This window comes from Anarrhichthys ocellatus, unplaced genomic scaffold, assembly GCF_004355925.1.
Source record: "Anarrhichthys ocellatus isolate YVR2014 unplaced genomic scaffold, GSC_Weel_1.0 scaffold6, whole genome shotgun sequence".
NCBI classification, from domain to species: Eukaryota; Metazoa; Chordata; class Actinopteri; order Perciformes; family Anarhichadidae; genus Anarrhichthys; species Anarrhichthys ocellatus.
In genome coordinates, this window is record NW_022280036.1 from 14,512,356 (window position 1) to 14,540,328 (window position 27,973).

General features: G+C 42.3%; 3 protein-coding genes across 25 annotated transcripts in view; 1 reads left to right on the forward strand and 2 right to left on the reverse strand.

Annotated features, from left to right (window-relative positions):
* The window catches only part of LOC116382834 (protein TANC1-like), a 34,264-nt gene extending 18,149 nt beyond the window's left edge, over positions 1-16,115 (forward strand). Inside the window, exons 12-29 of the mRNA XM_031846193.1 lie at positions 838-1,004; positions 2,405-2,713; positions 3,844-4,044; positions 4,247-4,350; positions 4,480-4,588; positions 4,989-5,111; positions 5,205-5,441; positions 5,718-5,927; positions 6,128-6,209; positions 7,610-7,743; positions 7,838-7,961; positions 8,049-8,224; positions 8,840-8,972; positions 9,384-9,413; positions 9,499-9,590; positions 9,763-9,909; positions 10,883-10,983; positions 11,139-16,115. Coding sequence (XP_031702053.1) covers positions 838-1,004; positions 2,405-2,713; positions 3,844-4,044; positions 4,247-4,350; positions 4,480-4,588; positions 4,989-5,111; positions 5,205-5,441; positions 5,718-5,927; positions 6,128-6,209; positions 7,610-7,743; positions 7,838-7,961; positions 8,049-8,224; positions 8,840-8,972; positions 9,384-9,413; positions 9,499-9,590; positions 9,763-9,909; positions 10,883-10,983; positions 11,139-12,522 — 3,863 coding nt within the window. The 3' untranslated portion in view covers positions 12,523-16,115. The remainder of the gene's footprint in view (positions 1-837; positions 1,005-2,404; positions 2,714-3,843; positions 4,045-4,246; positions 4,351-4,479; positions 4,589-4,988; positions 5,112-5,204; positions 5,442-5,717; positions 5,928-6,127; positions 6,210-7,609; positions 7,744-7,837; positions 7,962-8,048; positions 8,225-8,839; positions 8,973-9,383; positions 9,414-9,498; positions 9,591-9,762; positions 9,910-10,882; positions 10,984-11,138) is intronic.
* wdsub1 (WD repeat, sterile alpha motif and U-box domain containing 1) lies at positions 13,093-23,206 on the reverse strand. 2 transcript variants are annotated; one of them, XM_031846194.1, is made up of 13 exons: positions 23,146-23,206; positions 21,831-22,242; positions 21,238-21,425; positions 20,516-20,602; positions 20,005-20,098; positions 19,301-19,334; positions 19,156-19,196; positions 17,452-17,558; positions 17,307-17,324; positions 16,979-17,005; positions 16,425-16,604; positions 15,089-15,223; positions 13,093-14,937 (listed from the first exon to the last, which is right to left on the reverse strand). In XM_031846194.1, exons 2-13 carry the CDS (start codon positions 22,226-22,228, stop codon positions 14,786-14,788), a joined length of 1,461 nt encoding a protein of 486 aa, XP_031702054.1. In that variant the 5' UTR covers positions 22,229-22,242; positions 23,146-23,206; the 3' UTR covers positions 13,093-14,785. The 2 variants fall into 2 exon arrangements, with proteins under 2 accessions (XP_031702054.1, XP_031702055.1); XM_031846195.1 differs by having other exon boundaries at positions 23,141-23,187.
* A 1,382-nt stretch (positions 23,207-24,588) lies between these two features.
* baz2ba (bromodomain adjacent to zinc finger domain, 2Ba) overlaps positions 24,589-27,973 on the reverse strand; it is a 63,617-nt gene continuing 60,232 nt past the window's right edge. For all 22 annotated transcript variants that reach the window (XM_031846924.1, XM_031846921.1, XM_031846923.1 and 19 more), the window contains 3 exons: positions 27,208-27,509; positions 26,223-26,366; positions 24,589-26,056 (listed from right to left, as the gene is read on the reverse strand). In XM_031846924.1, coding sequence (XP_031702784.1) covers positions 25,900-26,056; positions 26,223-26,366; positions 27,208-27,509 — 603 coding nt within the window. In that variant the 3' untranslated portion in view covers positions 24,589-25,899. The remainder of the gene's footprint in view (positions 26,057-26,222; positions 26,367-27,207; positions 27,510-27,973) is intronic.

The following is a 27,973-nucleotide window of genomic DNA, read 5'->3' on the forward strand; positions in this document are numbered from 1 at the left end:
ACACACACACACACACACACACACACACACACACACACACACACACATTAAGACAAATGTGATATTTAAAATTTCATAATAGTATCTGTTTTAAGGCGGAAAACTGTCCTTCACCATGCAATTAAGGAGCCTACTGCAATCTCCTGTGTGAAATTGCCTATTAATGACTCCATGATTGGCCCATGGATTATTTTCCCTCGTTAAGGTCAATGATTTGAAACAGTGTTGAGTGTGAAACAGACGTTAGGTCATTTACATAGGGAAATGATGAGTGTTATTTTTGCCCCGGTGAGTCATCAGCATCCCACCGTATTTCAAGGTCACAAAATACTCGGGGAAAGGCGGTGATTGTTGCGGCCATATTAGTCACCTCAGTTTCTCATGATACAGTCAGTCAGCTAGATTGATGTGTTATTACGGCCGGCCCTCCACAGTCTGAGGAGAGGAGTGTTTTGTCTACTCCATCATTATTAAGCAGGTTAGAAAAAAAATGGAGAGCCCTTGTGCCTGAGTGTATGAGTCGTCGCAGCCTCACAGGGATGCATTGACAGTTTATATTATGTGAAACATGATGGATATGTCCTGTTTCAAGCTGATAAACAACAATGGCCTCTGGTCCCTTTTAGCAGAATATGATCAATATCAGCAGTTGATGCTTTTCTCAACATATCCTGTGCTGGAAAACATTTGTAGTCATGAAAGGAATCGGATACCACTATCAAACCATCTGTCATTGTTTCCTCATCATGTGCTCCTTGGTTCTAAGGCTAATTTAAAATATCTGGTCTTTTAATGTGCTTCAAACTCATTTTTTTCTTTATCTTTTGTTTTATTCAGAACGAAGGCTACCTGAAGAAGACTACATCATATTGGTTGACAGTCTTAATGAGGCAGAATTCCATAAACCAGACTATGGGGACACCATCGCCACTTTCATCACCAAAATAATCTCCAAATTTCCTCTCTGGCTGAAGTTGGTGGTCACAGTCAGGACGGGCCTGGTGGTGAGTGAGATTATGAATATTTTCCAGTGCAGCACTAAGGGCTTTAAGTTTCCCCTTACCTCGCATTACCCAAATCACAGAGGTATTCTCAATGCCTTCTTCTTTTGTCTTAGCTCACTGTGTAAATTGTTGTACTTTTACTGCCATGGTATAGACATTGCGGCTTTTGGCATCGTCAATCTCTTTAGTCTGATGTATTTTCTCAATCCGGTTGGTAATCCCTCCAAACAGCGGACGCATCTGTCCAATGCCAAAGCCAAGCCTCCAAATGCTGCCCGGATTACGGATGGTAATACTACTAGTAGTCTGCTGGGAGTCTGGAGCTTGACAGCCAGCCAGCCGGTTACATAATTGTATTAGTGTTGGGGAATACACAAAACACATTTGGGGTCATTTTCTTTATGATACATTTGAAGTCAGCAAGCATTAACTACTGAAATTTAAAAATGAAGAGCGCAGCTATGATCCCAACCTCCACAACATTGCCAGAGCTGAATATTTGATGACTGTAGTGTTGGTTCGGGTGTTTACTGTGGTACCACGCTATAGCCAACTTTAATCAAATCAAATGTAATTTCCCAACAACAAAATGATGGCCAGTAAAATGCTGAGTGGCTAGTAACAAAAAAGTCAAGATCAACCCCAGCTCCCAGTACCCCCGATTGGATCATCATTCTCTTGTTTACCAGCCATTTCACAGGAGCTCTTGTATAACAACAACCTGGATATTACATTACAGTCATTTAGCAGACACTTTGGACTTACAATTCAGATTCTATCACATTTCTACACCGTAGGCACAGCTACGGGAGCAATTTTTGGGGTTAAGTGTCTTGCTCAAGACACTTAAGACACATCGACATGTGAGCCGGATTGAACCGGGATTGAACCGGTGACCCTCTGATTGAAAGACGGCCCTGCTATCCACTTAGCCACAGTCGCTACTGTGTACTTTTCACAAGCGGATGACAAAGGGTTAAGTGGAGCGCAGTCCACGACAACAGGTCAATTACTTGTCATCGACCAAAATGTCATTCTTCGTTAATGAGGAACTGAGCTGCAACAACATGGATTTTCATAGCTGGTTTTGGCCGGTGTTGAGCAGTTGAGGATGGCAAGAGAGGAGATGAAATGTGACTCTGAGAGATGCTTGTGAGCAACGTTGGAGCTTGAGTCATTGTCACACTATTTACTGTACTGTATCCCATGGCTCTGCGTGAGTCAGAGGCAGCAGCATCTGAGGATTGGGTCCTGGTGTTAGTGCTTTTTAATTTCTCCTAAGCTAATGCTCCAAAGACATGCAGCCTATTATTCCTTAAATATTGAGGTGTTTGTGCCTGTGTGTGGTATCTGTTTTAACCAACAAGCACCCATAATCAATCTGTTTTCTTCTCCTGCAGGAAATCACGACACTCCTTCCCTTCTCTGGCATCTCTCTGGACATCCTGCCAGACAGCAGCGATCTTGGAGCCGACCTGAGTGACTACATCCATCACCGGGTCAGCAGCAGCAGCCAGGTCGCCGCCAACGTCACCACGCCGACAGGCTCGGCCCCTGATCAGCTGCTTCTCAGCAAGTTCAGCAGCCATCTGTCAACACGGAGCCATGGCTCCATCCTCTACCTTCAGCTGACCCTGGATCTGTTCCACAAGGGGCACCTGGCTCTGAAAGGAGGAAACTACCTGGTGGTGCCTGTGTCCCTGTCAGAGGTCAGATATGTAGAGCATTGATTACCAACATGCAAGGGGTATTTGTATCCAACTTGAAATAGTTCATGTTTGCTAAACGTAATGCTACGTTGTTGAACCACAGATGTGGAGAATGTGTGTTTCATTGAGTTTTCAGTTCACTTACTTTGTAAACTACAGTGTTGTATCCTCGAGAGCTAAAACGACACATTTTACCCGAAGTGTATTTTTGGACTCAGCCCCCCTTCTCCTCCTCCTCTTCCTCACTTGGTCAAGTTCACAGTCTAACACTTAACACTTGTCAGTCATCCCGGTGAGCTGTCTGCCGTGAAATGGCATCTCGCCTGAGGCTGAAGCAATCAATGCCCATAAAATCCCCACACAAGGTACCCAGGTGACAGCAATTGTTCAGATATGTTGTCCTCAAAAAACGAGACAATTTGTACTCACGCGCTATTCAGATCAATAAATAGATAGAAAATGACAGGATCAAAGGCTTAATCAAAGAGCCAGAAATAGTCCACAATGACTACAGTAAATGACAGGCGCATTTTAATATTACATAATCATCAGCGTAAAATAGGACAACAGATGAGCAAGTGTTGTTGTACACACAAAGGCCTAGAAATGTGATGATTTAATGATTGGATAATGGATGTGAAAAAACATGCATAAAGGTGTGCTAAAGATGTGTAGGCCCGGGTAGTGGGCAGTTACAGTTAAATACGACAGCTTGATATAATAATTATATCGATAAATTAGTAGAATTAACTATTTAATGTAGTTGCAAAGATGAACTATCGCAATTCACCAGACCTATTATGACGTGTCAGGAATGCTTGCACCAATGATTTTCAACAAGACGTGTATACTGCACATTCAGCTCTTGAACTGCTTTTGCTATAAAAGCTATATCGCTATATTGCTATAATGTACGTGTTTACCTTCAGGATGTTGCACATGAGCATCCAACAATGCTGCTAATACCCTAAAAGATCCAAGTTCCACGATACCTGAGTCTAGGAGATCAACTCAAGTCGTTCTGGAATATTGGAAGCTTGTGGACAGTTTAATTAGACCGGATATTGTAAGATTATACCAGGCAACCACGACCGCCCACGCACATCATTAACCTCATGACCATCTTTTAGGTGTACCTGCTGATGTGTCGCGTGAGTCTTCCGGATAAAGAGGCCTTTGAACGGGTGCTTCCGGTGCTCAATGTGGCACTGGCGTCTCTGCACCCACTGACTGATGAACAAATGTTCAGGGCGCTGAATGCAGGCAGTGTGAGGGGGGAGCTGGAGTGGAAGGACTTCCTGCTGAGATTAGACAGCCTGGCTGGATTCATGGTAAGACTCTTGATATGACTGCATGGAACAGCAGATAATGATTCAAGATTTAGTTTCAAAGGTTTGAATGTTGTGTTTTGTTTTGCTATGAAGTACATACATTTTCCTCTTACTTCTAGGGATTTAGAGATAGTTTAGGAGGACTAACAGTATATATGATGATCACATTTTAAGATGTTTTCTGTATCATTTGTGCTCGTAGGTGAGACGCAGGGATGGCACACGGATGCTGTGTCATCCCTCCTTCAGAGAGTGGCTGGTTTGGAGAGCAGATGGAGAGAGCAGTGACTTTATCTGTGAGCCAAGGTGAGACTTAGAGTCAAAGGTCATCAGAAGATTCTTGAGATGCATTTACTTTAAGTCAGTTGTGAATACACCTCGAAGAAAAGTGTGTAAATTCTTGTCAAAAAATAAATGAATACTATATGTCTCCAGGAGTGGCCACGCTCTCCTGGCCTTCATGTTCTCCAGACAGGAGGGCAAGTTGAACCGGCAGCAGACTATGGAACTGGGACACCACATCCTCAAGGCTCACATATTCAAGGTAAAAGGAACTGGGATGCTGTGTATATAACTAGTTATGTAGTTTATAAGTGATTGTACCTCAACCCGTCTGAATCACATCGATTCCCAAAGGATTCACGTAAACAAGATCCTGCACTTTACTGTGTGCTTTTGCACAGAGACACACTAAGACACAGGCAAACAAGAGTGAACCTCTGTCCCTACCACAACCCACACACATTAGCACTGCTCAGATCTATAAAACCCCCATGGCACAGTGAATATTGTTCTGTTTGCATGCATGGCTTGCACTTTGTGCATACTGCTTTACTCCTGGGACACAATTCAAATTCTGCACCACAGATCTCATCTGAGCAAGCTTGATCTCTCTCTGCCTCTATCGCTCCCTCTCTATCTGTGTCTCTTTCACACACTCACAGGGTCTGAGTAAGAAGACAGGTGTGTCCTCCAGCGTTCTTCAGGCAATGTGGGTGAACTGCAGCACAGACAGTCTGTCCGCTGCACTGGCCTCCTTGAGGAACCTATACACGCCTAACATCAAGGTGACATACGTGTGCTCTAAATTTCGAAAAAAGTACCCAAATATATCTGATATACGGAGATGCACTATTCTTTTTTTTTTTTTCATCCTGCAGGTAAGTCGTCTGTTGATGCTGGGTGGAGCTAGTGTGACCTGGTGTACAGAGGTGGTAGGACATGCCCCCATTCTGGCCGTCCACGCACACTTGGGGCATGTGGAGATGGTAGCCCTGCTGCTAGAAATGGGTTCACCCGTAGATAGGACCACTGACAGCGGCATGACGCCCCTCTGTCTGGCCGCCGCCGCAGGACACATCGACATCGTCAGCCTGCTCTGCAAGAAAGGGGCCAAGGTCAGTGTCACAGGCAAAGAGGAGGAGACACACACGTGGGTCTGGAGGGCGTGACCGGCACGATTACCGTGGATAAATACGATTTTCATCTGTGACAGAATACTCTGTCTCTCAGTTACTTTACACCGGCGGTATCCTGAACAGTCCTGGTTTTATAGCCACTGCAGTCTCAGGATCTATTCTGGGAGACAGATGACATAAACAGGCCTGATCTAGGCCAGCGTACCGGCCAGGACCAGTGTTGTAAGTCTTGTCCTGTGTTCCCCTTTATGCCAGGTGGGCCATGCTGATAAGAGTAGCCAGTGTGCGCTGGTCCATGCTGCTCTGAAAGGCCATGCTGAAATCATCAACATCTTGCTGGGCCAAGATTGGGGAGCAGAGATCCCCACTGACCCACAGCAGCACCACAGCAATGAGACTGTGACTGGGAAAGCACAGGCAGCACAGCAGGCACTTACAGCCACAGCTAGTGTGGGACACACACAGGTACGTATCAGATCAAGGTCCTCTTGACAAAACACTCTGCTGAAATTCGTTTTTTATGTAGAGCACGGCGCCTGTCCTTGCTTGACATAGAGGATTTATTAGATGCGCTTTGCTGTGGTCAAGGTCTGTGAGTGCTTTGGTTTACTTTCCGCACAGCAAGCCAGCAATACAGAGGACTGTTAAATTGTGTTTTTCTGCAGGTGGTGAAGAGCTTGCTGGACTTGAAAGATGAACAGCTGGCAGTGCAGATGGACGCTCACGACTCTCTCTGGGGAGAAACGGGTGCATTTCTCCTATCAGTCAGATAAATTTAGCTTTCTTGCCTTTTTCTGTCCATCAGTGTGGATCTGGAGTCATGCTCAAGGATGCTTTAGGCTTGCATTTTAGGCACAGGCTAGCATTCTGTGCAATAAATAAATATGAAATAGCTAACTGAACTTGATATGGATGCACAATGAGCTCTTTGAATGGAGCTGCAGGATCTCAGCTTAATTTTTTTAGTATTGTGATTTTAGAATTCTCTGGTTGACATCAAAAAAATGGTTCAATTGTAAATACTTTTTTTTGTTATTGGCTAAAATAGAGCATCACATTTATCACCTAATATCTTGTCCAGCCACATTTTTAGCATCTAAAAAGCACTTTTATTCAATTGTAATACTTTTACCTCTATCACAGACGCGATAGTGCAGCCTGCAGAATTGTGTTAGGTTCATTTCCTGAAAGCTTGTCGGATGAAGCCTGCATCTCTGACTACAGCACCATTAGAGTATAATTCTATTACACAGTCCCCTCCAGTGCTGCGATAGAAAACGTGAGAGCATGAAATACCCTCTGAAACATTCACGTTTTCATGTGCTAGGGCGTCGTTTTAGGTTTCTGTTCAGTGTTAGAATCCTTTGATTACAGTCCATGTGCGCGGATAAAATTATCAGTCGAGGATACAAGTCTGATTACTTACCCAGGGATTTGCACTTCTTCATGGATTACAATCATCCAAGACAGTATTGCATCTTTTGAATATTCTCTATATAAGGAATATAATATTCGCTGGTTCAGTTTGCGTATTTAAAGCAGCAGCTTCACTAACCCTGTTACTATTGGTGCAGCTGCACAAAGTCACCTTAAACGAAGAAAAATAGACGTGTCTTTTTTTCTTTGTCTCATATATGACAATAACTTATCTTTAAAGGCGGTGATATACAATCGATTTGTTCACTGAAGCATGTGGTCATATGAAACATGGTGTCATTCATCAAGGGTACTTGTAGGTTAGAGAATGGCATCAATACCTTGCTTCTATCCCCAGCTGCTCAATTAGCTGAAGGACTCGCGTACTAAAAAATACCCACCGTTTGTCAAAGTAGCACTGGCTGGTTAACGAGGGTCCAAGTTAACTAGTGTGTAGAGGTATGGTTGGAGACATTGTTTGCTTTTGTTGTTGAAGAGGAGGAACAAGAAAGAGTGTGCAGCTGTCTTTGAGCAATTTTGATCTCTAGTACTTGTTACTGTAGATTTGTATTAAAACAGAAAAATACAACACCTGTGTTAGAATCAAACACATTATGTAAATAGCCAACCCTGTTTCCCTCTCTGTCGCTCATCCCTGCTTCTGCCGAAATGTGTCAATTACATATTCATCTCCGCCTCGTTGTCTCATCTCTATGCCGACCCTCTGTCAGTGCTGAGCGCGGCAGCAGGAAGAGGGAGGACGGAGGTGTGCGCGTTCCTGCTGGAGCGGGGGGCAGGGCTGGAGATACCCAACCGCAGGGGGATGGCCCCGCTGCTTACTGCCACCAAGCACGGGCACACACAGGTGAGGCGGAGTCTGGTCACTGGCACCGGATGTTCGTCATTTCACCAGTTCTGCCTTTTTTTCCCCCCATAACACTTTTTCTGTCCTGCTCCAGATCGTAGAGTTGCTGCTGAAGCAAGACGCAGATATCAACGTCAGTGAGAAGCAGGGTCGCACTGCACTGATGCTGGCAGCCTCCGAGGGCCACGTGAGCACTGTTGAACTCCTGCTGACAAAGGGTGCGAGTCCCTACCTTCCAAACTAAAATAATATAATATATTTGAATGACTGTATATGAACAATATTTGCTCTCTCTGTGGTCCCAGGTGCCTCTCTGTCCTCTGCTGATCAGGAGGGGCTGACTGCACTTAGCTGGGCTTGTCTGAAGGGCCAGAAAGATGTGGTGCAGCTTCTGGCAGAGGCCGGCGCAGACCTGAACCAACCGGACAGACAGGGAAGGACTCCTCTTGACCTCGCTGCCCTCGCTGGGGATGCAGATACAGTGGGTTTCATGTTGTTGTTTGGATGACGTCATGTTGATAATGGGTCTGTCTTTATTTGAAATACTTGTATTTGCATTTACTTGTAAATATTTCACAACCAAAGGATGCATTTTCTTCTCTCACTGCGGTAGGGATGCAATTTTCAGACCTTGGTGAAGAAGTGTGTACCTGACAATACGTTGCAAAGCATAAAAAGTGTTAAAGGATGATTAGCAATACATAATGGTCCACACTCGCAAAAACATAGCTATTTTAGACAAATTAAATGAATTCTAAATTAATTAAGATGATAATAATTTCCCCTGCAAAACAGGACGTCAATTTGCAATCACAGTTCATGTGGAGTTCAAAAAACTAATTTCCTTGTGAGCATTTTGACTCTCTCATTCATGTAATCTAACGATCAGCAGGAGAGTAATCAAAACTATCTGATCAGACGTTTTGTTTTTCTAAATCATCAGGGTATAGAGTTGCAGACAGTTTTGTCGCTAATGCAGTGATGCATAATGAGTGTAATCAACCAAACTATTGAAATACCGAACAATCTTTTCATTGCTAGAATCTTAGATTTGAAGGGCCTGATAAAATGTTGTTATTGTTCTGTGCACGGCCAGGTGCATTGCCTGGTGGAACTTGGAGCGGTGCTGGAGAGAGGCGACAACAACAGTACCAGAGGTTCAGACCGGCCGACTGGCTGCCAGAACCCGGCTCTGGTGGCCTCGCTGCTTAAGAAAGGATCCAAGATGGGTATAAACACCATGCTTACCATAACAGCCCTACAGTAAATCCCACCTCCAGGAATTCTATCGTCAACACAAAATGTTCCAGAAACCATTCAATATTTTACGACACAGTTAAACAGCTCCTTTAACTGCGCTACGGCCTCTAAAATGAGCATGAAGCTGAATCAGCACCTCTCTGGCTAAACTCAGTGTATTTATATTTGTATCTGACTTCACCCAATCAATGAAGACTATGATAGATTTGTTTGATGTGCTATATTTTAGCTCCTGCACGCTCTTCGTTTATATTTGCCTATTTAACTTCCATGTAGTATTTTGTTCCTCTCTATTCTGCTGTTTCACATCCACTTCTCTAACCCCCTCTTCACCTCTGTCTTTTGTCCATCCTCGGTCGCTCTGCTTCATCAACCGAAAGGCTACAAAACGGCTCCGCACGATCGATCAGGTACATGAATTATGCAAGGCACGAAGTAAAAGAGACCAGGCGAGACAGATAATAGAAAGATAAATATTTTTTACCCCTCCATTAGGTCACGCTACGTGGGCTATGGCTTCTTCCAAACCAGACATTCTCCTCATCCTGCTGCAGAAGCTGATGGAGGAGGGGAACATGCTTTACAAGGTATGTTATGGGCAATGTTGTAGACCGTGTGTTGGTGAGGATGCGGCAGACCCTGCAGCCTTTTATTTGAATGGACTTCAAACGAGGTGTTTTGTGGATTGGTTGTCAGAAATTGTCTTCTCCTCTCCTCTCCGTCCGATTCTTTCTCCCCCTCTTCCTGTGTGTTTCCAAGAAGGGACGAATGAAGGAGGCAGGCCAGCGTTATCAGTATGCCCTGAGGAAGCTACCGCGTGAGGGGCAAGGAGAGGAGCTGAAAGGGTTCAAAGACCTGCGGGTCTCCCTCTATCTAAACCTTTCCCGCTGCCGCAGGAAATCCAATGTAAGGCCCACAGCCGTAACGAACTGCTCATGCACTATTTAACACCGGCAGGTTTATTAGAAGCTGAGGGGATGGCAGGAGGGCTGGCAAGGCAAGTTAGATGGTTCCTTAAGATATATAATTTATTTGTATCAACATTAAAAGATAATGTCAGCACCGGTATGGCTCACTGTAAAAATACCTCCGCTTTTCAGCTCTAATTTCAGGTCTCCCTGGTAAACAGAATGTACGTGTAAGACCTGGAAGCAGGTGGTGACATAATGAATAACTGCGTGCTGTTAGTGTGGAGATAGATGTGTGTGGCCTGCAGCCAGGTTGGGAACCCACCCCGGCGATGACAGACGTCCTAACAGACTGTGTAAAAATGCCATCCTTAGGGTCACTGTGGCCGATGAATAATGGAGCAGATAATGCGATGTGATAAGGTCACTCTCCCTGGCAGACCAGCTAGCGCACTCTCTTTCCCTGTTATTTACAGTGGATGTGCGAGTGGGCCGGCTAAATCCTCATATTATATCAGAATGCAGGCAGTAAGGGGCCAGCAGAGAGACTACATGATACCATCATTAAACATTCAGCAGCAATGTTCACAATCCCACATTCAAGGCTGCCATTTTGACCTCACTCTCAAGGACAGAATCACAATGTGCTCGTGTCATTAAAAATTCACCTGAGAGTGATGATGAGAGCAGTAACGAGCCGGTAGAAAAACAAGCAGCTCTCCGTCTGTTTCTCTTTCTGCTCCTGGTCAATAAAAATGATTGCAGCGAGACTTCTGTTTCATTAAAACGGGCTTCGATCTTTTGCAAACACAAACACTATGTTTATTGGAATGGCCTCAGATGTAGATGTAGATGTAGCCACTAAAAAAAACACAGCTTATCATACTTTGGGTTTGTTTGATATCGTGCTGCATCTAATACTTGAATTGAAATTCAAATACTAAATGCACTTTTTCTATCTGAAAACACAGGATTTTGGGATAGCTGAGGAGTTTGCAACAAAAGCCCTGGAACTCAAACCCAGGTCTTATGAAGCCTTTTATGCCCGAGCACGTGCCAAGAGGAGTAGCAGGTACAACCATATTGAATATGCTATTATTTCAAACAGTATCATTTTGCTCAATGGAAAGTAATTCTTGCGAGAATCAGCAATTCCCTGGGATGCTACGTCTCTGTAAATGAAGTATTTTTTAAAGTTCCTTTGTTCATTTTCTCTGTCCTCCCCAGGCAGTTTGCTGCAGCACTGGCAGACCTCCACGAAGCAGCACGACTCTCCCCGTCCAACCGGGAGATCCGGCGCCTGCTGGTTCGGGTAGAGGAGGAATGCAAACATCATCAGAAGGCATCCAGCAACAACATGGCACAGGGTTACAACAGGGACCCCCACTCCCACCACCATCAGGCCACAGAGGAGGAGGCAGACAGCTATTCACAGGGAAGTCTAGAGAGACAAGTCCCCGCGGAGCAGACCGATGCAGAGAAGGAGGAGGAAGAGGGAGAGGAAGCGAGCCTGCAGTGTGGGAAAAGTCCAGAATTTTGGCCCATGAATCCGTACGCTCCAAACAGGACTCTCCCTGGAGGTGCGGCCTTTGTCTTAGCAGACCAATGTTACCCTCAAGAGGAATATGTGCAGAACCAACTTTTTGTGGACTTGCCCGAGCCTGTTCCTGCGATCAACAGGCAGACCCAGAACCAGGGACTCAGCAGGACTCATCAGCACTGCCACTCCCTCCAGTCAGGGAGCAGAGTTGGGGGCAGGCCTCTCTCTCTGTGCGGCCCCTCCAGCCCTCTGCCCGGCAGACATATCTCCACCTCCCTGAGGCCTGCACCGCTGCTTGGTATTGACATCGGCCATGGATTAGCCAACGAACACTCTGGACACAGTCCCACTGAGCTCTATCACCCCATGTCCCCCAACACCTCCTCCCCACCTGGGCCTCTCCACATGTACCAACCACGCTCCTCCAGCTTCTCCAGGGGCTCTGACAGACTCTCCACCCACTCTGTGGCTCTGGATGGCCTGGCTCTCGCTCTGGGCTCTGGTATGGAGGTCAGAAGGGAGGGCGGTGGAGGAGGAGGGACAGCGGGCTCAAGGGGCTCCAGCTCCAGTCAGGCCTCCAGCGGGAACCTGTCGGACGGCGGCAGGCAGCAGGTGTCGGACGGCGGCAGGCAGCAGGTGCCGGACGCCCCGTGCCCCATCAAGAGCAGCGGTAGCTTCAAGACAAAGCCGGAGCTAAAGCCCCGGCCTTTCATGGGAGTGATGGACAAATCGGTGCGAGTCCAAGGCCAGCAGACCTCTGGCCTGAGCCGACAGGGGCAGGGAGGGGGGCTGGAGAGTTTCAGTATGTCAGTAATGGAGTTTCAGGGGTTGAACAATGAGTTCAAACGCGCTTCATTCCAGGAGCAGCTCTCTGGAGGTCAGGCAAACAGCCAGCAGCAAGCTCGGGAGTTTGGAGAGCGGCTCCACCAGCGAGAGGCCAGAGGCACGGCGTCCTCCCAGCTACGCTTCCCAGACGGGCGGCACAGACAGGCGAGCTTAACGAGAGACAACCCTGCTCTGCATATGGCTCCCATCAAGCCCAAGCGCTCGTTTATAGAGTCCAACGTCTGATTATCAAAGCACAGACACAGGCTGTTTTCAACAAACCACGTCCCAAATAAGGTAGCAAGGGAGACTGCTTTGAGAACAGCTCCCTTCCCTGAGCCTGTTTTGTAGAGTTATGCTGCTGCACTGCATTTACAATCTAGAACCAGTGTTCAACTCAGGCTACTATGCTTCTGCTTACGTGTCTACAGCTACACTAGTGTATTCAAGAAAAACCAGACATACCTTAAGTAGGGATTTAAAAAAAAAGTAATATATTGTCTCAACTTTGAATTTATTATAACAAATATAAAAGTCAGAGAAAGCTTTGTGCACGGAAAAAAAAAAATATATATATATATATAAAAAAAAAAAATTCAAAACTCATGCTATTAGTTGCTGGATATGACCATTTCTATCATCAAGTGTCTTTTAAAAAACATTTATATTTGTACGGTCTACACTATATTTGCAGATTATATATTTCCCTGTAGGTGGTTATCTGTCAGCATTACAGGCTTCAAAAGAAACTGCTTTGTGTGCTTGAGATTCTTTTTCTTGGTACATTTGATATAAAAAAGGAGCTGGACAGTTGTTCTTGTCATAATTTAATATTGAATTGATTGCTTCAAGATTCACAGTATGTTATTTATTTTTGCATAGCAGAGAGCATATTCATAAAACGTGTTTATTGGTTTATTGGGATACAGAGAGAGAGAGAGAGAGAGAGAGAGCATTTACACGTGCAACAATCGAGGAAAGAAATTCTTAAGAGACTTTGTACACCGCTGTATGTCCATAGTTGTCATATGCCCTTTTTAGAGTCATCTATGGATTACAAAATGTTACCACATTATTATTGTGGTCAAATAAAGTATCAATGGAGGACTACATTTCTACATCTACTTTTTTCACAGTGTGATCCATAAAATGTTGCCTACGCTTCAGAGTGTGTACGGATGGATAAAAGGTTTCTTGTACAACCTAACTCATCTAAACAGACAATTAATCACGCCGTCAAAATAAACCGCTTGGATAAAAATGTGGACGTTGCAAATTCTCAGTATGGCGGAAATATCTTCATTGATGTCATTCATTTCATTAAATGCTGAATGTTAGCTTGCAAAGGAGAGTTAAACGCTAAACTACTTTGGCCACGCACCGGTCCCACAGGGCTTGTAACAAGCAAAGGTCCTGCAATGACAGTCTAAGGAGCACATATATGTAATGCTTACCTGCAGTTAGTGCAAATAGTGTTTTAAGTTAGGTAACCAACATTACTCATTTTTAATTGGTGTTCCTGGACCAACTGCAAATGAACACCTCAGTATGTAGCTTTCAGCTCACAGCTCATTGTTTTCTGGTTATTCAATCAAAGAAAGGTAACAATTAATATAAGGCCTCCAAATCAATGTTTCTTTTGTGTCATTTTAAAGCTATAGAAATATCTTTGTAAATACATATATTTCTAAATACAACAAATTTTAAGATAAACTAATTTGCCTGTTTAAGGTAAGGCTTATCAAGATGTTAGACTTTGTTTTTATTTATCTTTTCATAAATCAGGAGCCTACAGTGTTTACCTTTTTGTTATTATGTGGTTTCTATACAGAACTCCTGTTTTTATATTGATTAACAAACCAGTAAACTGGTCATTATCAGCCAAGACAAACCACTCACCCTAATAGCTGATTGATGGAGGCATTGACATATCATCACTTTTGATATAGTTGATAAGTTGATATAAACTTATTAACACATCCAGACGTGCATGTAGCCACCTGATGAATCTAATAGTCACTCTCATTTAGCTCTGAAATATCTGGCTCTCAAACTGACAAAACAATGCTCTTCAGTTTCGCTGAACATTATGAGAGAGTGAACCGAAACAGTAAATGTGCAGACCAGAAAGCAAAAATTACCTTTAAACTTGCTGTAAAACTTTGTTATTATAATCATTATGATTATAGCCGCTTTAAAGTAGCGTTCTTCAGGTGGCTTAAGGTAGCACTCCCCTGGGATGCTCATATCGCTCTGTATCCACTTCATGAAACGTTATGGCCATTAAAACGTAATAAACTGAAAGTACATTTTGACTTGTTGCTACAATTCTGCTCCCCAGTGGTTTGAAATAGCAGCTTTACAAATGAATGCAAACAAAGACGCTGCCACAGTGGGCACATGCCTCATTTGGAACCAAATCATTTGCACCCATCCCTGAAATGCTGTGGTTTCTGTCTACTTTAGGGAAATATTTGGGGGCACTGTGGGTCAAAGGTCTTTTTAGATGCTAGTGGTTGGTCTTCCAGCGGCCAATAGCCATCTTCAGGGTGCGATTAGGGGTGAGCAGAGTCGTCAGTAAAGGGAGGTTGGTCATGGGGCTGGAGCGGTTCTTAGTCTTGATCCAGCTATCGATGGCCTCTCTCTCATACGAGTATCCATCTGTTGGCAAATGTCCACAGTTTATTCAAAGCACACAAGCAAATCGTTTCACAATGAAGAAACACATGAAGTTTGGAGTCTCACGAGTTGACTCTGTGGCGTCATTACATGTAAATCGTATTAAGTGGAAAAAGATCTGATCTTCACTTACCGGCAGCAATGACTGGTTCCCTCATCAGCTCTCTGGTGATCGGACACAAGAACTCATCAGGAATGCCTGAACACACTGAATCACTCTTCAGCTCCTCCACCTTCCTCAGGAGCTTACTGCGCAGGCCTACTGACTCTATATACACACACACACACACACACACACACACACACACAAGAATAAAGAAATGAGTCAGACGAGAAAACCGACCGGTCAAGACTGTGTGTGCTCTCATTAAAATAGAAACCACTGGAGCCTAAAGGGGAACAAACACTAACATAAACAATAATATCAATATCGAGGTTCTGAGCATCTGTTGTTCTTGCGCTTAACACTTTTCACTCTTGGATGGCAAATGTGAGCGTGGGTGAGAGAGAACATGGTGGGAGCGAATCATGTCTGCTGACTGTCTGTCCAATTCAAAGTTGAACACTAAGCAGGGACTCAAGCGCATTTTCATTTGAATGTTGTTGTTTCGGTAACACGGTGTTGCAGAACCCGACTGCCGGAGAAATTAGAAACCTTTATATAAAATTTTGAAAAGAATGATCTCATAAAATAAAAAAAAAAGTAGAACTGCAGCTGAACACAAAGCACTTTGTAGTCTCCCTGATAATCTGACTGGTACGCTTTGTTTCATTTTGTTATGCTGCCTCTTTAGAAGAAAAGCACATTTATTGATTTCACTCCCACCTTTGAAAAAATATGCCTGTTTCTCCGTCTTTCATTGCAGTCGATAAAGATGTTGCTACTCAAGGCTGTTCTCCGAGTTAGTTCTGCTAAGAAGGTGGGATTCACGCAACGCTACTAGAAACAGAACAATGTGAACACAAGCTGTCACAGCACTGGAGCTGTGTAAACTGAGGAGTGATTGACAGTCACTGTGGGATGGAAATGACGGCATGGAAATACAACAAACATTTGCTGACAACTACATGACAAATACTGGCCTGGCTGGTAGACTGGCATCCACAGCATAGCACTCCTACTCGAGGCTTGGGGCTCCAAATCCCCCCCCCCCCCCCCCCCCCCCCCCCCAAAAAAAAAAGGCCAGATAAAGTCTGATAAGCTAAAACTTCCTCATTTCAGACATGGAAAAAAACAAGAAGCCCTCATGATATTAGGTGTAAATCCACTTCATACCTTATGGGAAATACTGTTTTGGGGATTGGGTTATGTAACTGATGAAGTGCTCCAGATTGAAGTCAATACCCATAAGACTGGGTTTATATTCTTACATTGGGGGCAGAAGCGAGCATTATGACTATGACAGACCGAGAGGCTGTTGAAGCGGCATTGCACCCGCTGAGCAGTGTGTGATGTACGTCTTCCTCACCTATGTGCAGCTCTGACGCCAGTGTTTCCTTGGTGAGACCGAGCAGCTCTGTCCCATCTATGTTGTTGGCCCTGAATTTGTCCACCAAGCCCTCGAGGCCTTCCTCCACCAGCCACGCGGACACATCCCCCTCCGACCAATCGCCGACCAGCAGCTTGGATCGACCCGCTGAGGTTCTCTCTGAGAGGGGGAGTCAATGCGAGACACTCAGTCTTTGTCCGCTGCAGCGCCTTTTGAAAAATGGCCAAATGCTCTCCATGCAACACTCTCCTGGAATCCTGCTGACTAATTATTGATCAGGGGGGGGGCTTGTGCCTAGCCCGTCTTGTGTACAGAAAGGTATCGATTAATGTCTGGAGGGTTCATTGACACAAGATGAAACTAAAAGCTGAAAAAGAGCTTGTTTATTATCCATTCCCAATTATGACAGCATTATGTTATTGTTTTGTGCACATATTGCATGGGGGTGGTGTCTCATTTAAGGATTTTTACTGATTACAGGCACCCCAGTGTTAGGCACTATACAGAAAGGAATATATTTTCTTGCTTCCTACCTTCACTTGATGTCAGATCAGACCCGTCTAGAACACACACAAAGGAATAAGGGACTGTAAACATGAGCAATGCGATGCAATCTTTCAGCAAACTTGAGACTGAAGAGTGATTAAGGAAAAGAAAGCCCTCTTGTACACGACACCTGTGTGTCTTTCAACGCAAGGCGAAACCAGTTTATTACATGACATCTAAACACAGGGACAAAATAATAGCTAAGCAACTCTGCTTAAGATTCAAGTAGGAACGTACATTTGGAATTGTAAAACCAGCTCCTCTCCTTCAAGTGTAAAAATTAATTAACATTTAAAATGTAAAAATAAAACTAACCAGGTAATGACTTCCCACCTTTCCATTGGACACAGGTTCAATAAAGGAGAAAGACAAAACAAATTGATTACACGACAAAACAAATCATCAAAATATAGATGTTAGTCTATTGGAGTGATTGTGTGTGTGTGTGTGTGTTTCCCACCATGGTCACTGCACCCATCCTCCAGCCTCCAGATGTTTACAGTCTTATCCATAGATCCTGTAGCGATAATTGGTGAAGTTGGAGAGAAGCAACATGCCGTCACGTATCTGCAACAGAGGACAGTAATCAGCTGAATGTTAACAATGAGGTGTAACTTTCTCTGTATAATGACAGAACAAATGAGCAAAAGGACTAGAATTGTTTCCATAGACATTTACCAATCAAAGGAAATATCTTAGTCTTAATGTCTAATCTAAAATGGAACAAGTCTGTCTGCATGTCCTTCTTTGCACTAGTATCAGTTAAAAAGTCTTGAGAGGAAACTGAAGCGGGAAATGTAAAAGTAAGTTGCAAGGAGTAACTTTAAAGATAATAGTGATTCTGTGAGCATCTGATCCTCAAGCAGGTATATTCAAAGCATTCAGAAACTGAAGCCAAAACCCCCAAATCTTAGTCCTGAGCCTCGCAGCAGCTGTAAAGCTGCCTGAGGATCTGAGGCTGCAGTTTGGCTTTTACAGGGTTAAAAGGTGGGCACTAAGGTTCAATACCAGACCTAAATATGTGCAATATATGCAAAGGCTCTCCATCAGAGAGCCAATTCAGTGACGCTTACCACATAAAAGGCTGCACTAAAGATCTAAATAAGGATTAAAATGACATTTTCAGGAGATTCAAGAAAGTCAAAGCAGCGTTAATGAGGACAATCTCTCCGAGACTTATGCTGGATTGCCCAAAAATTTGATCCACAAAAGCCAGTTGACTTCAATCAATGTCTTTAAAAACCTCCGATGAGAACTTGGAGAAAGGAACCAAACACTGTTATATTATCACTTGGTCTAAAGTCGAATGAGTTTCCTGGAGGCATTTCGTCAAGTTGTGATTTACTTTTTCTTTTTTGCCATTTATCCACTTTCTCTCAACTTGCCTCATCTACTTCCACTTCAGATAGTGGTTTTCCAAAAGGACTTACATTTGCCCCGCTGAAAGGAAGTGAGCTTTTTGCCTTTCATCCACAGGTGGCTGGGTGGACTTAAATAGCTTGTAAGTGTGATCATACAGCTGTGGCTTATGGGTACGTGTATGTGTCGGGGAAGAGACGCAGCGACAGCAGACATACCTTTTCCTAAAAGTGATAAATGCATGTTTTGTGACCACACTGGGTTATAATATATCAAAAGGTGCTGCTTTCCCTACAAGTGAGATATTGTTGTAAACGAGTGGTCAAATGTCGAAATCTGACGTTTACTTCTGATGTTTTATATAACTGAACAATTTGTGGCATCAATACCTAATAAAACCAGTTTGGAAATATCTCAATGTGATGTCTCATCATATTTGTTAATTTGTCTTAAAAAAACAAAAGAATTCCAGAAATGCATTGCAAAGCATCTTGCAGTGGATGAGCATACATGTTTAATTTAGTGTTGTACCCAAAAAACACAAACATAATTTTGATCAAATGTTTCTTAAATTCAAATTTAACATATTGTTCTTGAATAACCACAACATCTCAATATAAGATGTAGTCAAGATATAAACATATGAAAGATTATATAAGAGTATATAATACAAAACTATAGATAAGATATTCCGTCTGGCAAGATGAGAGAGAAATGAATGTATTTATCCGGGACTTCATGCTTATATTCAATGAGAAAATCCACTCAAGAAAACGTAACCACGTCAACATAAGTGAGTATTTACCTCTCGTGCTGGTTCAGTGTGTAAAGCAAAACTGCATTCTTCTGCAAACAGACAAAACAATATACGAACATTGTGTTGTGAATGGAGTCGTTTATAACATAACCTGGTACTACCTGGTAAATGAATCAAAATGAGAGGAACTTACAGCATCATAGACTGTGACAGTTTTGTCCACAGAGCTGAAGGAAAAAAAGATAAAACTGTAACTGTGTGAGCAATATTTTAAATAACAATAATGACTATCTCGTGCATCATGTTCAGGTCCACATTCACTCACTGAGGAATAAAGCAATCCATGTCTCCCTTCAGTGGTTCCACTGTAGTATTGCACTCTTATAGTTGTGTCTGGTGGCCTGCTGTTAAATCCAGGCAAATAATCTATATTGTACATCAATCTCTTGATCCTAAATAGATCCAGACATGAATATTGATCAATTCAAGATCAAGAGGTTGAAATTCCAGCAGTCAGAAATGATCAAAATGTGTCTGTTAAAGGCCCATCAAACACAATTTACTCAACTGCTGACCGTTTCTCAAAATGTATACCAAAATATTTGAGATGTTTTATTATATTCAAGGTAGCCATTGGTTTAAAATGTATGTGAAACTTGCTTGAAGTAGACAATACTTCAGCATTCTGTCTGCTTGTTTTGTCGGAATTAGTTTCGTTAATATTGTGTGATGTTGTTTGCACAGGGCCAGACTGAAAACATTGGCTAAAATCTGTTTAAAAAGCAGCTTTGGAAAATGGTTGTCAGAAATGTATTAAGTATATATAATCTGTATTAAGAGGCTAAAAACATCCAAAGTCACCAATACGCTTCGCTAAAAGCCTCTTAAAGATCCTACCCAGACACAAGCAGCTGCCCATCTGAGGAGTAGGCACAGGAGAGGACCGGGGCCGACTGGCCAGTTAACGTGTGCAGGAGCTGCATCTTATAGCCTACGAGAGAGAGAAACAACAGCTATAGTTACACACACACACATACACACACACACAGGCCGTATTACAGGTGGTGGAGAAAGGTGTCACAAATTAGTCACTAATAGCAGAAAGGAAATAGAAGGGGAGCTGTTAAATGTAGAAATTTGAGAAAATGCAATATGCTAAATCTGTGCACACATAAGCACTTAGCAGCATGACCAACTCTGGCAGCTACTCTGGGTTACTTTCAAATAAAATGTAGTTGTATTTGGCAGCACCAGTGATTTTGTCTTGATATACTGACGCTGAAAGTGCACACATCAGCGAGGTTTACAATCTGAGCTGATCGGCGGCTGAAGCTACGACTGAAACGATCACACCAGCTAGAGAGAAATCTTCCGGTATGCAAAGATAGGTAAAGATATGTCCCTCTACCTCCAGAGATGAACTTGTTAATGGTCCAGATCTTCAGGAGACTGTCTTGCCCACAGGACGCCAGACGGAACTGCACGACTTGACCGCCTAAAAAGACAAAAACGAACAAATAATACTGTGTGATACTAAACAAGTCACAGACTACATTCAATCTGTCACACACAACAATCAGTCTGTGGATGTTGTTGTCCCTCACAGTGAAATATATATTACCATCTTCATCTTCTATAAAGGGATTTGGTATAAGAATGTGACAGTATGTACTGTAACTAGGAGACATGCATATTTTAATTGAAACCCAACTGATATTATCAGCCAAAACTGGCTTATTAGAGATGTAGGGATATCAGTATATGTTGGCAGATATGAAAAAGGAAATTGCCGCATTTTATAGGTCATTTTATTAATCATAGTTTAATATTAGCATATTTATAGTTATAAATATGAATTTAATTTCCAGTAAATAACTGGTCAAAATGAAATGTTAACGTATCTCATATTGAGTTTCATATTTGATCAAATGTTTCATTGTTATCATATCATGCCTCTGTACATATCTTATTGATAATCTTATTTGATGGATTCTGGCCAAAAATACTGGAGTTTATAAGAAAAGAAAAAGTGTATTTTATGATATCTTTACTCCCAAATGCTGCCAGAAACACCAGACTCAGCAGCGTGTGTCACAGAGTAGAAGATAAACACGCAGCAATGGTCATCACCACTGAGGATGCTGGGAGCGAAGGTGCAGCAGGTGACCCCCAGGTCGTGGGCGTTTTTCTCCGCATGGAGCTGGTTCATGTCCAGGTCCCACAGACGCAGGTCTCCGTAGGTGGAGCCGGTCATGAACACCTGACTGCAGGGGCTGAAGGAGCAGGCTACCATTGTCGTGTCGCTCACTGCTCCGGTCCTTCACAAACACAACCGACAAGCAGCTGCATCAGCAGGCACATCTTTTATTGCCATTGTTCGAGGACAGTAACACATGGGACTGGTTGCTGGCAGGAAAGTGCAAATATTAAGTCATGCAACTGCAAACAGTGGTGTGAGGAGAGTTGTTAGCACTGAGCGTTCAGCTCTCTTTGTCAAGATATGAGAGAGACTTGTACTATGTTGTATATCTGTATGAATGGACCTGCAATTACCAATGTATCTTCATTATCATTTATTCTTCTGAATGCTTTTTCCAATGAATCTATAAATCATTAAGTCCATAAAATGTCAAAACATAGTGAATTAGCAAACCAAACCTACGCAAATTCATTTTCTGTTGATCGACTGTTGTTTCAGCTCTAGAAAAATGTGTCAAATGTACCTGCGCAGCTGTTTGGAGCGGAAATCCCACAGAGCCAAAGTGCCATCGGATGCTCCAGAAACCAGGTGGGCAGAGTCAAGAGAGAGCGCGCAGATCCTCACTGGACTACGACCAGGATGCTGCAGGACGGCCTCGATCTCACCCGTGACGGTGGACCAAACCATTGTGGTGGCATCGGTCGAACATGAGGCCAAGAACTGTCCGCAGGCGCTGAAGCAACAGCAGTGGACGCCGTATCCATGTCCTGACAGCGGTGAGAAGGGCAGCTCGGAGAAGTCGCGGGTGTTGTACATCCTGAGGGTTTTGTCCCCGGAGCATGTGGCAAACAGACTGCCAGAGAAGGCACACCAGTTGACATCATCTCGATGGTCTTGTAAAGTGCAAATCAGAGATGTCATTTGTAGAGCCGGTCCTGAAGTTCACACAGAGAGGAATGAGAGAAGTCAAAAATATGCAGAAGGGCCCATTTCAATTATAATACATGATGCACTAATGTGTACATCACTTGAGTGTTGTATTAGCATCAAATATACTTGCTAATAGCAACTATTATTTCAGAGTCATGTACATATTATTATATATTACTGGATTTAATTATTGATGATTTAATGTGTACATTGCTTTAATATGGCAGCTGGTAAAGGGACAGTTTGAACTACAATAAACACTACTATAGCTTGTGAATTTATTTTAGGCTAAAAATGAATACATCATCATTTATTTATATAAATATCATAAAAAAGTAGTGGTTTAAAAAGTACAATGTTCCCTTTTGAAATGCAGTGGAGTACAAGCATAAAGCAGCAGAAAAGGCGAACACTCAAGTAAGGTACAATTATCTCAAAATTGCACTTAAATATAACGTTACTTAGTTACTTTCCACCTCTGTAAACGATCCTTTTTCTACCACAGGGACTAGGAACCTTTTGAGGAACTCACTGCTCGGCTCATTCATATTGAACACACCAGGAAACAATACAAATACATATCGTTATCCTTGTTTATTAGGTCTATGAAATAAACATTTGTATGGCTGTCAAACCACCTCACCAACAGACCACGAACAACCAGCAGACAAAAGACAGGAAACCCACAGGGACGCTGTTGCTGTGGAGACTGTGGCTAACGTTTAAGCTAACACCTCAAGCTAACAGTTGCAGTAGCACAGCCGAGATGCAACTTCATGTTATAAAGTCAAGTATTATTCAGAAGCGGGAAACACACTGTGACAATAAACATCCCAACAAGCAAACTCAGACGGCTAATGACTCTAATAGAAACGTAAGATGCGTCTAACTACAGCAGCGTACCTTACCTGTCTCCGTCCTGTTGTCCCTTCAGTTCAATGTTGTTTACTTCCTCATCGAACAGCTGACCGTGACGTGAGGCCGGTTACGTCACCCGGAAGTCAGGACTAAGTGGCGAGCACATTTGAGTATTCCCATTATCTGCTAATTCTACTCCACTAAAATTAGGACATATTTTACGTCTTCCACTGCATTTATTGATCATGTGTGTTACTAGTTGCTTTGCAGATTAATAATACAAATAGATTCAACAAATAAAATATGACGTATTATTATACTTCAAAACAAAGGGAAGGTAGGGGGGGAAATGCACAAGATACTGTAGTAGGAGTAGTGTATGAAGTAGTTGAAACTAGCCCTTTAGAGCAGCAATATTAAAGCAAAGTACACATTAATTCATGAATAATCCAGTTATACAACATACATTATTCTAAAATATGCCATACTGCATAATGTGTTCTTTTACTTTTGGTAGTTAAATCATACTTTGAGCAAAATACTTTTGTGCTTTTGCTGAAGTAAGTTTTGAATATAGGACTGTTACTAGTAATTACAGAGTATTTCTACACTGGGGTATTGCTCCATAAAATATCTGAGTACTTCTGAGGACTTTAAGTGGTTGATGATGGCCATTTGGAATCCTTTGGAAACTGTATTATGTGTGTATTTTGTAAAGACAGTTGTTGTAAAAACCTGATGCCCTTTTAGCACAGTGATTACCCACAATTCATCAATGTGCATGTTGAGTATTCATTTGCATAATTCATTCAACATAGTGAGTGTACCCTATGTCAGGCATTGCTGAGGTGTCCAATTCGTATGTCCCTTTTATTTTTCTTAATTCTTCTACTACAGTTCAAATGGAAAAAAAAGACTTTTTACTTTATTTGAATTAAATTTAATTAACAGTCTGGTTACTGGTTACATTTCAGGTTAAGACCGGTAAACAGCTATAGACAAAATACGAGTATATAAAGTAGTTAGAGTTAGCTCCACCTCAACAAGCTACAACATTAAAATGCATGTTAATGCATTAAATATGACACAGACAAGGGCCATTCTGAGTGAAAAGTAGATTTTCTTTCCAATCGGTTTCCCTCTATGTGAACTAAAACTACATATGCAGGACTTTAACCTGTAATGGAGAATTGCCCAGTGTGGTATTGCTAGTTTAAATTATCTAAACACTTCTTCCACAACTTACTTTATGCATTTTTTGTTATTGCCACCAGAATTTGTCAGACTGATCGAGCACAAGATCTTGATGAGGTTTTTATGTTTTTGATAGCATTGCATGACTGAGGTATTTGTTAGTAAGGTAGTAAATGAACTTTCTCCAAACTGTTCAGCCTCTATAAAGAATATAAGGGATTAATTCACACATCTAACACAATGGCTTTTGCCAAAAAACATTCTGCAGGATAGAATTGAAATAAAACAAGTTGAAGTCATTTACGTTGAAAAACATCCTTTTAATAGGTCCGTGCCACACACTAGTGAAAAATAAAGCTCCTACAAAAGAATGATACTTTTATTCCACAATATCTTAAATAAAGTAACTTCAAGTACTCTTGACTTGGGTACAAAAAAATCTAGCTGCCTCCATCAGGCCACAACACACAGCAAGGTTCAACACAGTGGTTACAAATGGCCTTAGGTCCTCTGTATTGTGGCAGATTACGAGGAAATGCATCATGGAAGCATAACTGAATGCTTGTTGTTCCTTTTTTTTCTGCTATGGTGAGGAATGATTTCTGTGTCACTGTCCAACTTTGGAGGCCTTGTTGGATTGAAATCATATTTAATAAAAAACTGATGTTGTCATAAGAATGAAAACTAAAAAACAATAACATCCCCTACATGCCCCTGTTGGAAGGGTAGGCACTACCAAGATTAAGGATACCACAGTGTTTGCAGAGGATATGTATATACTGTACAAACAATATTTATGATAATGTTTTCATCACGTTCACTAAAATAGAATGCTACAATCATTCTAAGGCATAAACAATATCTTAATATTCTTAAACAATTTTTACACATCGTTCCAAACAAGACATAATATTGACATTAATAAACAGTATATACACATGAATCACCATTGTCTAACTGTCCGTCTGCTGTTTCTGTAAATAAATGCAGTTTTACAGTTTGAACAAATGAATACAGTCCTCTGATGCCCCAAAGCACTGAACAGTGTAAACAGGTTTTTTTTTTTTCTTGGCTTTGTTTAATATTTGGGAGAAAAATTATAACACAAAGACACATTCCTTTTTTAATTCAAAGCAGTTCAGCTGATTCTTCCTTTTCATAGAAAATGAAGTGGACCTTGATTCATAAATAATTATTACAAAATTAAATACATTCACTATAATACGATTAAATAACAAAAGACTATTTACAAGTAGTGGAAAGTCTTCTAGCGCAGACACACCAGTGACAGTTGAGGATTAATTCAGTGCAGTGTTCTGAGACAGGGAATGGTATTGCACTACGACACCCCATTTCTATGGGACTCTTTGGGGCTTTTATCCCTGTTGTAATAAAATCCAGCGCACCTCATGTAACGACTTTTTTTTTTTTTTTTTTGTCTCCCCATAGGTGACATCTTATCTTATGCACACCATGGGTTCCTTATTACGGATTTGACTTCTTCCATCCTGCAAAGCCACATTCTCCATCAGAAAAATAAAAACACGTAAAACCTGGTGCTCCGGTATGAAAAGTTGAATGGGTTTATGGAGAGAATCTGAACAGACCTTTTAGTTTGTTTGTTTCAGAAGCTCAGTCCAGCGCTTCTCAAAGAACTTCCTCATGTTATGACCAGCTCGACCAATGTCGGAATTGTCTTCATTGAATTTTTCGCAGTTATCAAAGACCAAGTTGACATCAATGATGAAGGTCTCAAGGTTTTGATACCTGAAATAAATAAAAAAAAGAGGAAAGTCTTGAGTTGAGATCACATACTGTGGTGTAACTAAAACTTGTTTTCTGACAAAACACCAGGCTGACTTCTTTAAATTCTGTACAAATGTCCTGAAAGCTTTCGGTGAACAAAGAACAAACAGAGGCGGTGGGAACTTACTGGCTGCTCACAAGCTTCTCACGTATGGTGGAGAAGTCCATCGATTTCTTGACGACCTTCCTGTAGCCGGGGACCGACTTCAGGTTGACGGGTGTGAGAAAAGGCCATGCATCCTGATGCCGCTCCAACTCAGCAAGGAGCACCCTGTTGAACACACAAACACAGACACATATACACGCATATGGTTAGACACAGGGAAAAAGCTGTGGGTATCACACTGAGGAGCTTTCTTCCACTGTGAACTTTAGAATGTTTTCTTCCTTGAAAGGAGCAGTGTGTAGGATTTAGTGGTATCTAGTGGTGAGGTTGCAGATTGCAACCAACTGAATAACCGTGCATAGTAACGTAAAGACGTGAAACGTGAACGTAAAGGCCCCCTCTAGAGTGTTTGGTTTGTCAGTTATGGGCTACTGTAGAAACATGGCTGTGTAACACGGCGGACGTTTCTGGTCATTATGCACTAATGTGAACATAGTTATGACTAATATTTTCCATTTGTGCCAACAAATCACCCTGAATCCTACACACTGGTCCTTTAAATCGGTTATAATCAATATTATTAATGGCCTCTTGGACCCCCTTCTTCTTTTGATAATGTCAGTTTTGTGTTTGCAGCTTGTTTCTGTTGCCCCCAAGCTGACACAAAATAAATAATTAGGGGATGTTTAAAGTTTGATGTAAGGTCTTTAGTAATGTGTGTTTTTATAAGCCAATACCAACCATCACGAAATAAAAATTCCTTTGTGCTGAAAAAATACAACTTTTAATATGATAATAGAAAAGGCTAAATTGGATTTGTTACAAGAGGACCTTACATTTAAAGGGGTTAAACCACAGAGGAATCTTATTTACTGATTAAGAGAAAACAACCTCTTGATACTGTCCTACAGTAGATGGCAGCAACTGTAAAAGTGTTTAGGAGAAGGAGATAGGTAAGTGAAGGATTCAATAGAAAGACGAGTTTGAACAAGCCAGGGGCACATACCTGCATAATCCCAGGTCCCTGTTGTTGTCTTTAGCCGTCTTGGCTCTCTTCACACACACAGGGCTCTCCTGATTGGCTGCTGGCAGAGCAGGTGAGCTCTCCTCTGTTTTCCTCTTCCTGCTGGTGTCTTTTGCTCCTTTCTTGGGCGTGCCGCTGGCGCCGGCCGGGTCGTCCTCCGCTACTTCTCCGTTGCCTGCCTGCTTCCCGTTCTTCTTCCCCTCTCCACCTTTTTTAGCACCTCCTCCGCTTGATGCTGCTGGTTTGCTTGGAGGTTTTCTGTTTTTGGTCGATGGGCCACTTGCCTGCAGAGTAAACAATGCATTCTTTGAAGTCTGGTGCAATGAAAACTAAAACTATAGTGTCCACTGACCGATTTATCATGTTCATTTTGGCCTTTTCTAAACTATTAGTTCAGTTTGTCATCTCTTAGACCACCAATGTTAGTTTCTTCCATGACCACATCTAAATAAAACAACATCATGATAAGCTTTCAATAAAATGTTATTTCTCTGAATTTTATGAATTGGAGAGTTTTATTGTCACTCAATGGGATGATTGCCAAATCCACTCTGCAGACAATAAAAGTTCAAGGTAAACGTAACAAAACAGGAAATGTATAACCGCTGCAGTTGTTTTGAAGGCTGGGGACCTTTGTTGCATGTTGTTTTCTCTCTCTCTCCCACTATTTACTCTCACCTCTCTATTGTCCACTTTCAAATGAATGCATAAAGCCCCCCAAATACTTTGAGCATAAATATGGTATGAT

Coding starts and splice junctions, on each gene's coding strand:
- wdsub1 (XM_031846194.1), bottom strand. CDS start 22,228: ATGACATCTCTGATTTGCACTTTACAAGACCATCGAGATGATGTCAAC. Junction 17,559..19,155: donor ACACTGAACCAGCACGAGAG/GTAAATACTCAC, acceptor CCTCTGTTGCAG/ATACGTGACGGCATGTTGCT. Junction 15,224..16,424: donor GGCGTCAGAGCTGCACATAG/GTGAGGAAGACG, acceptor GTGTGTATATAG/AGTCAGTAGGCCTGCGCAGT.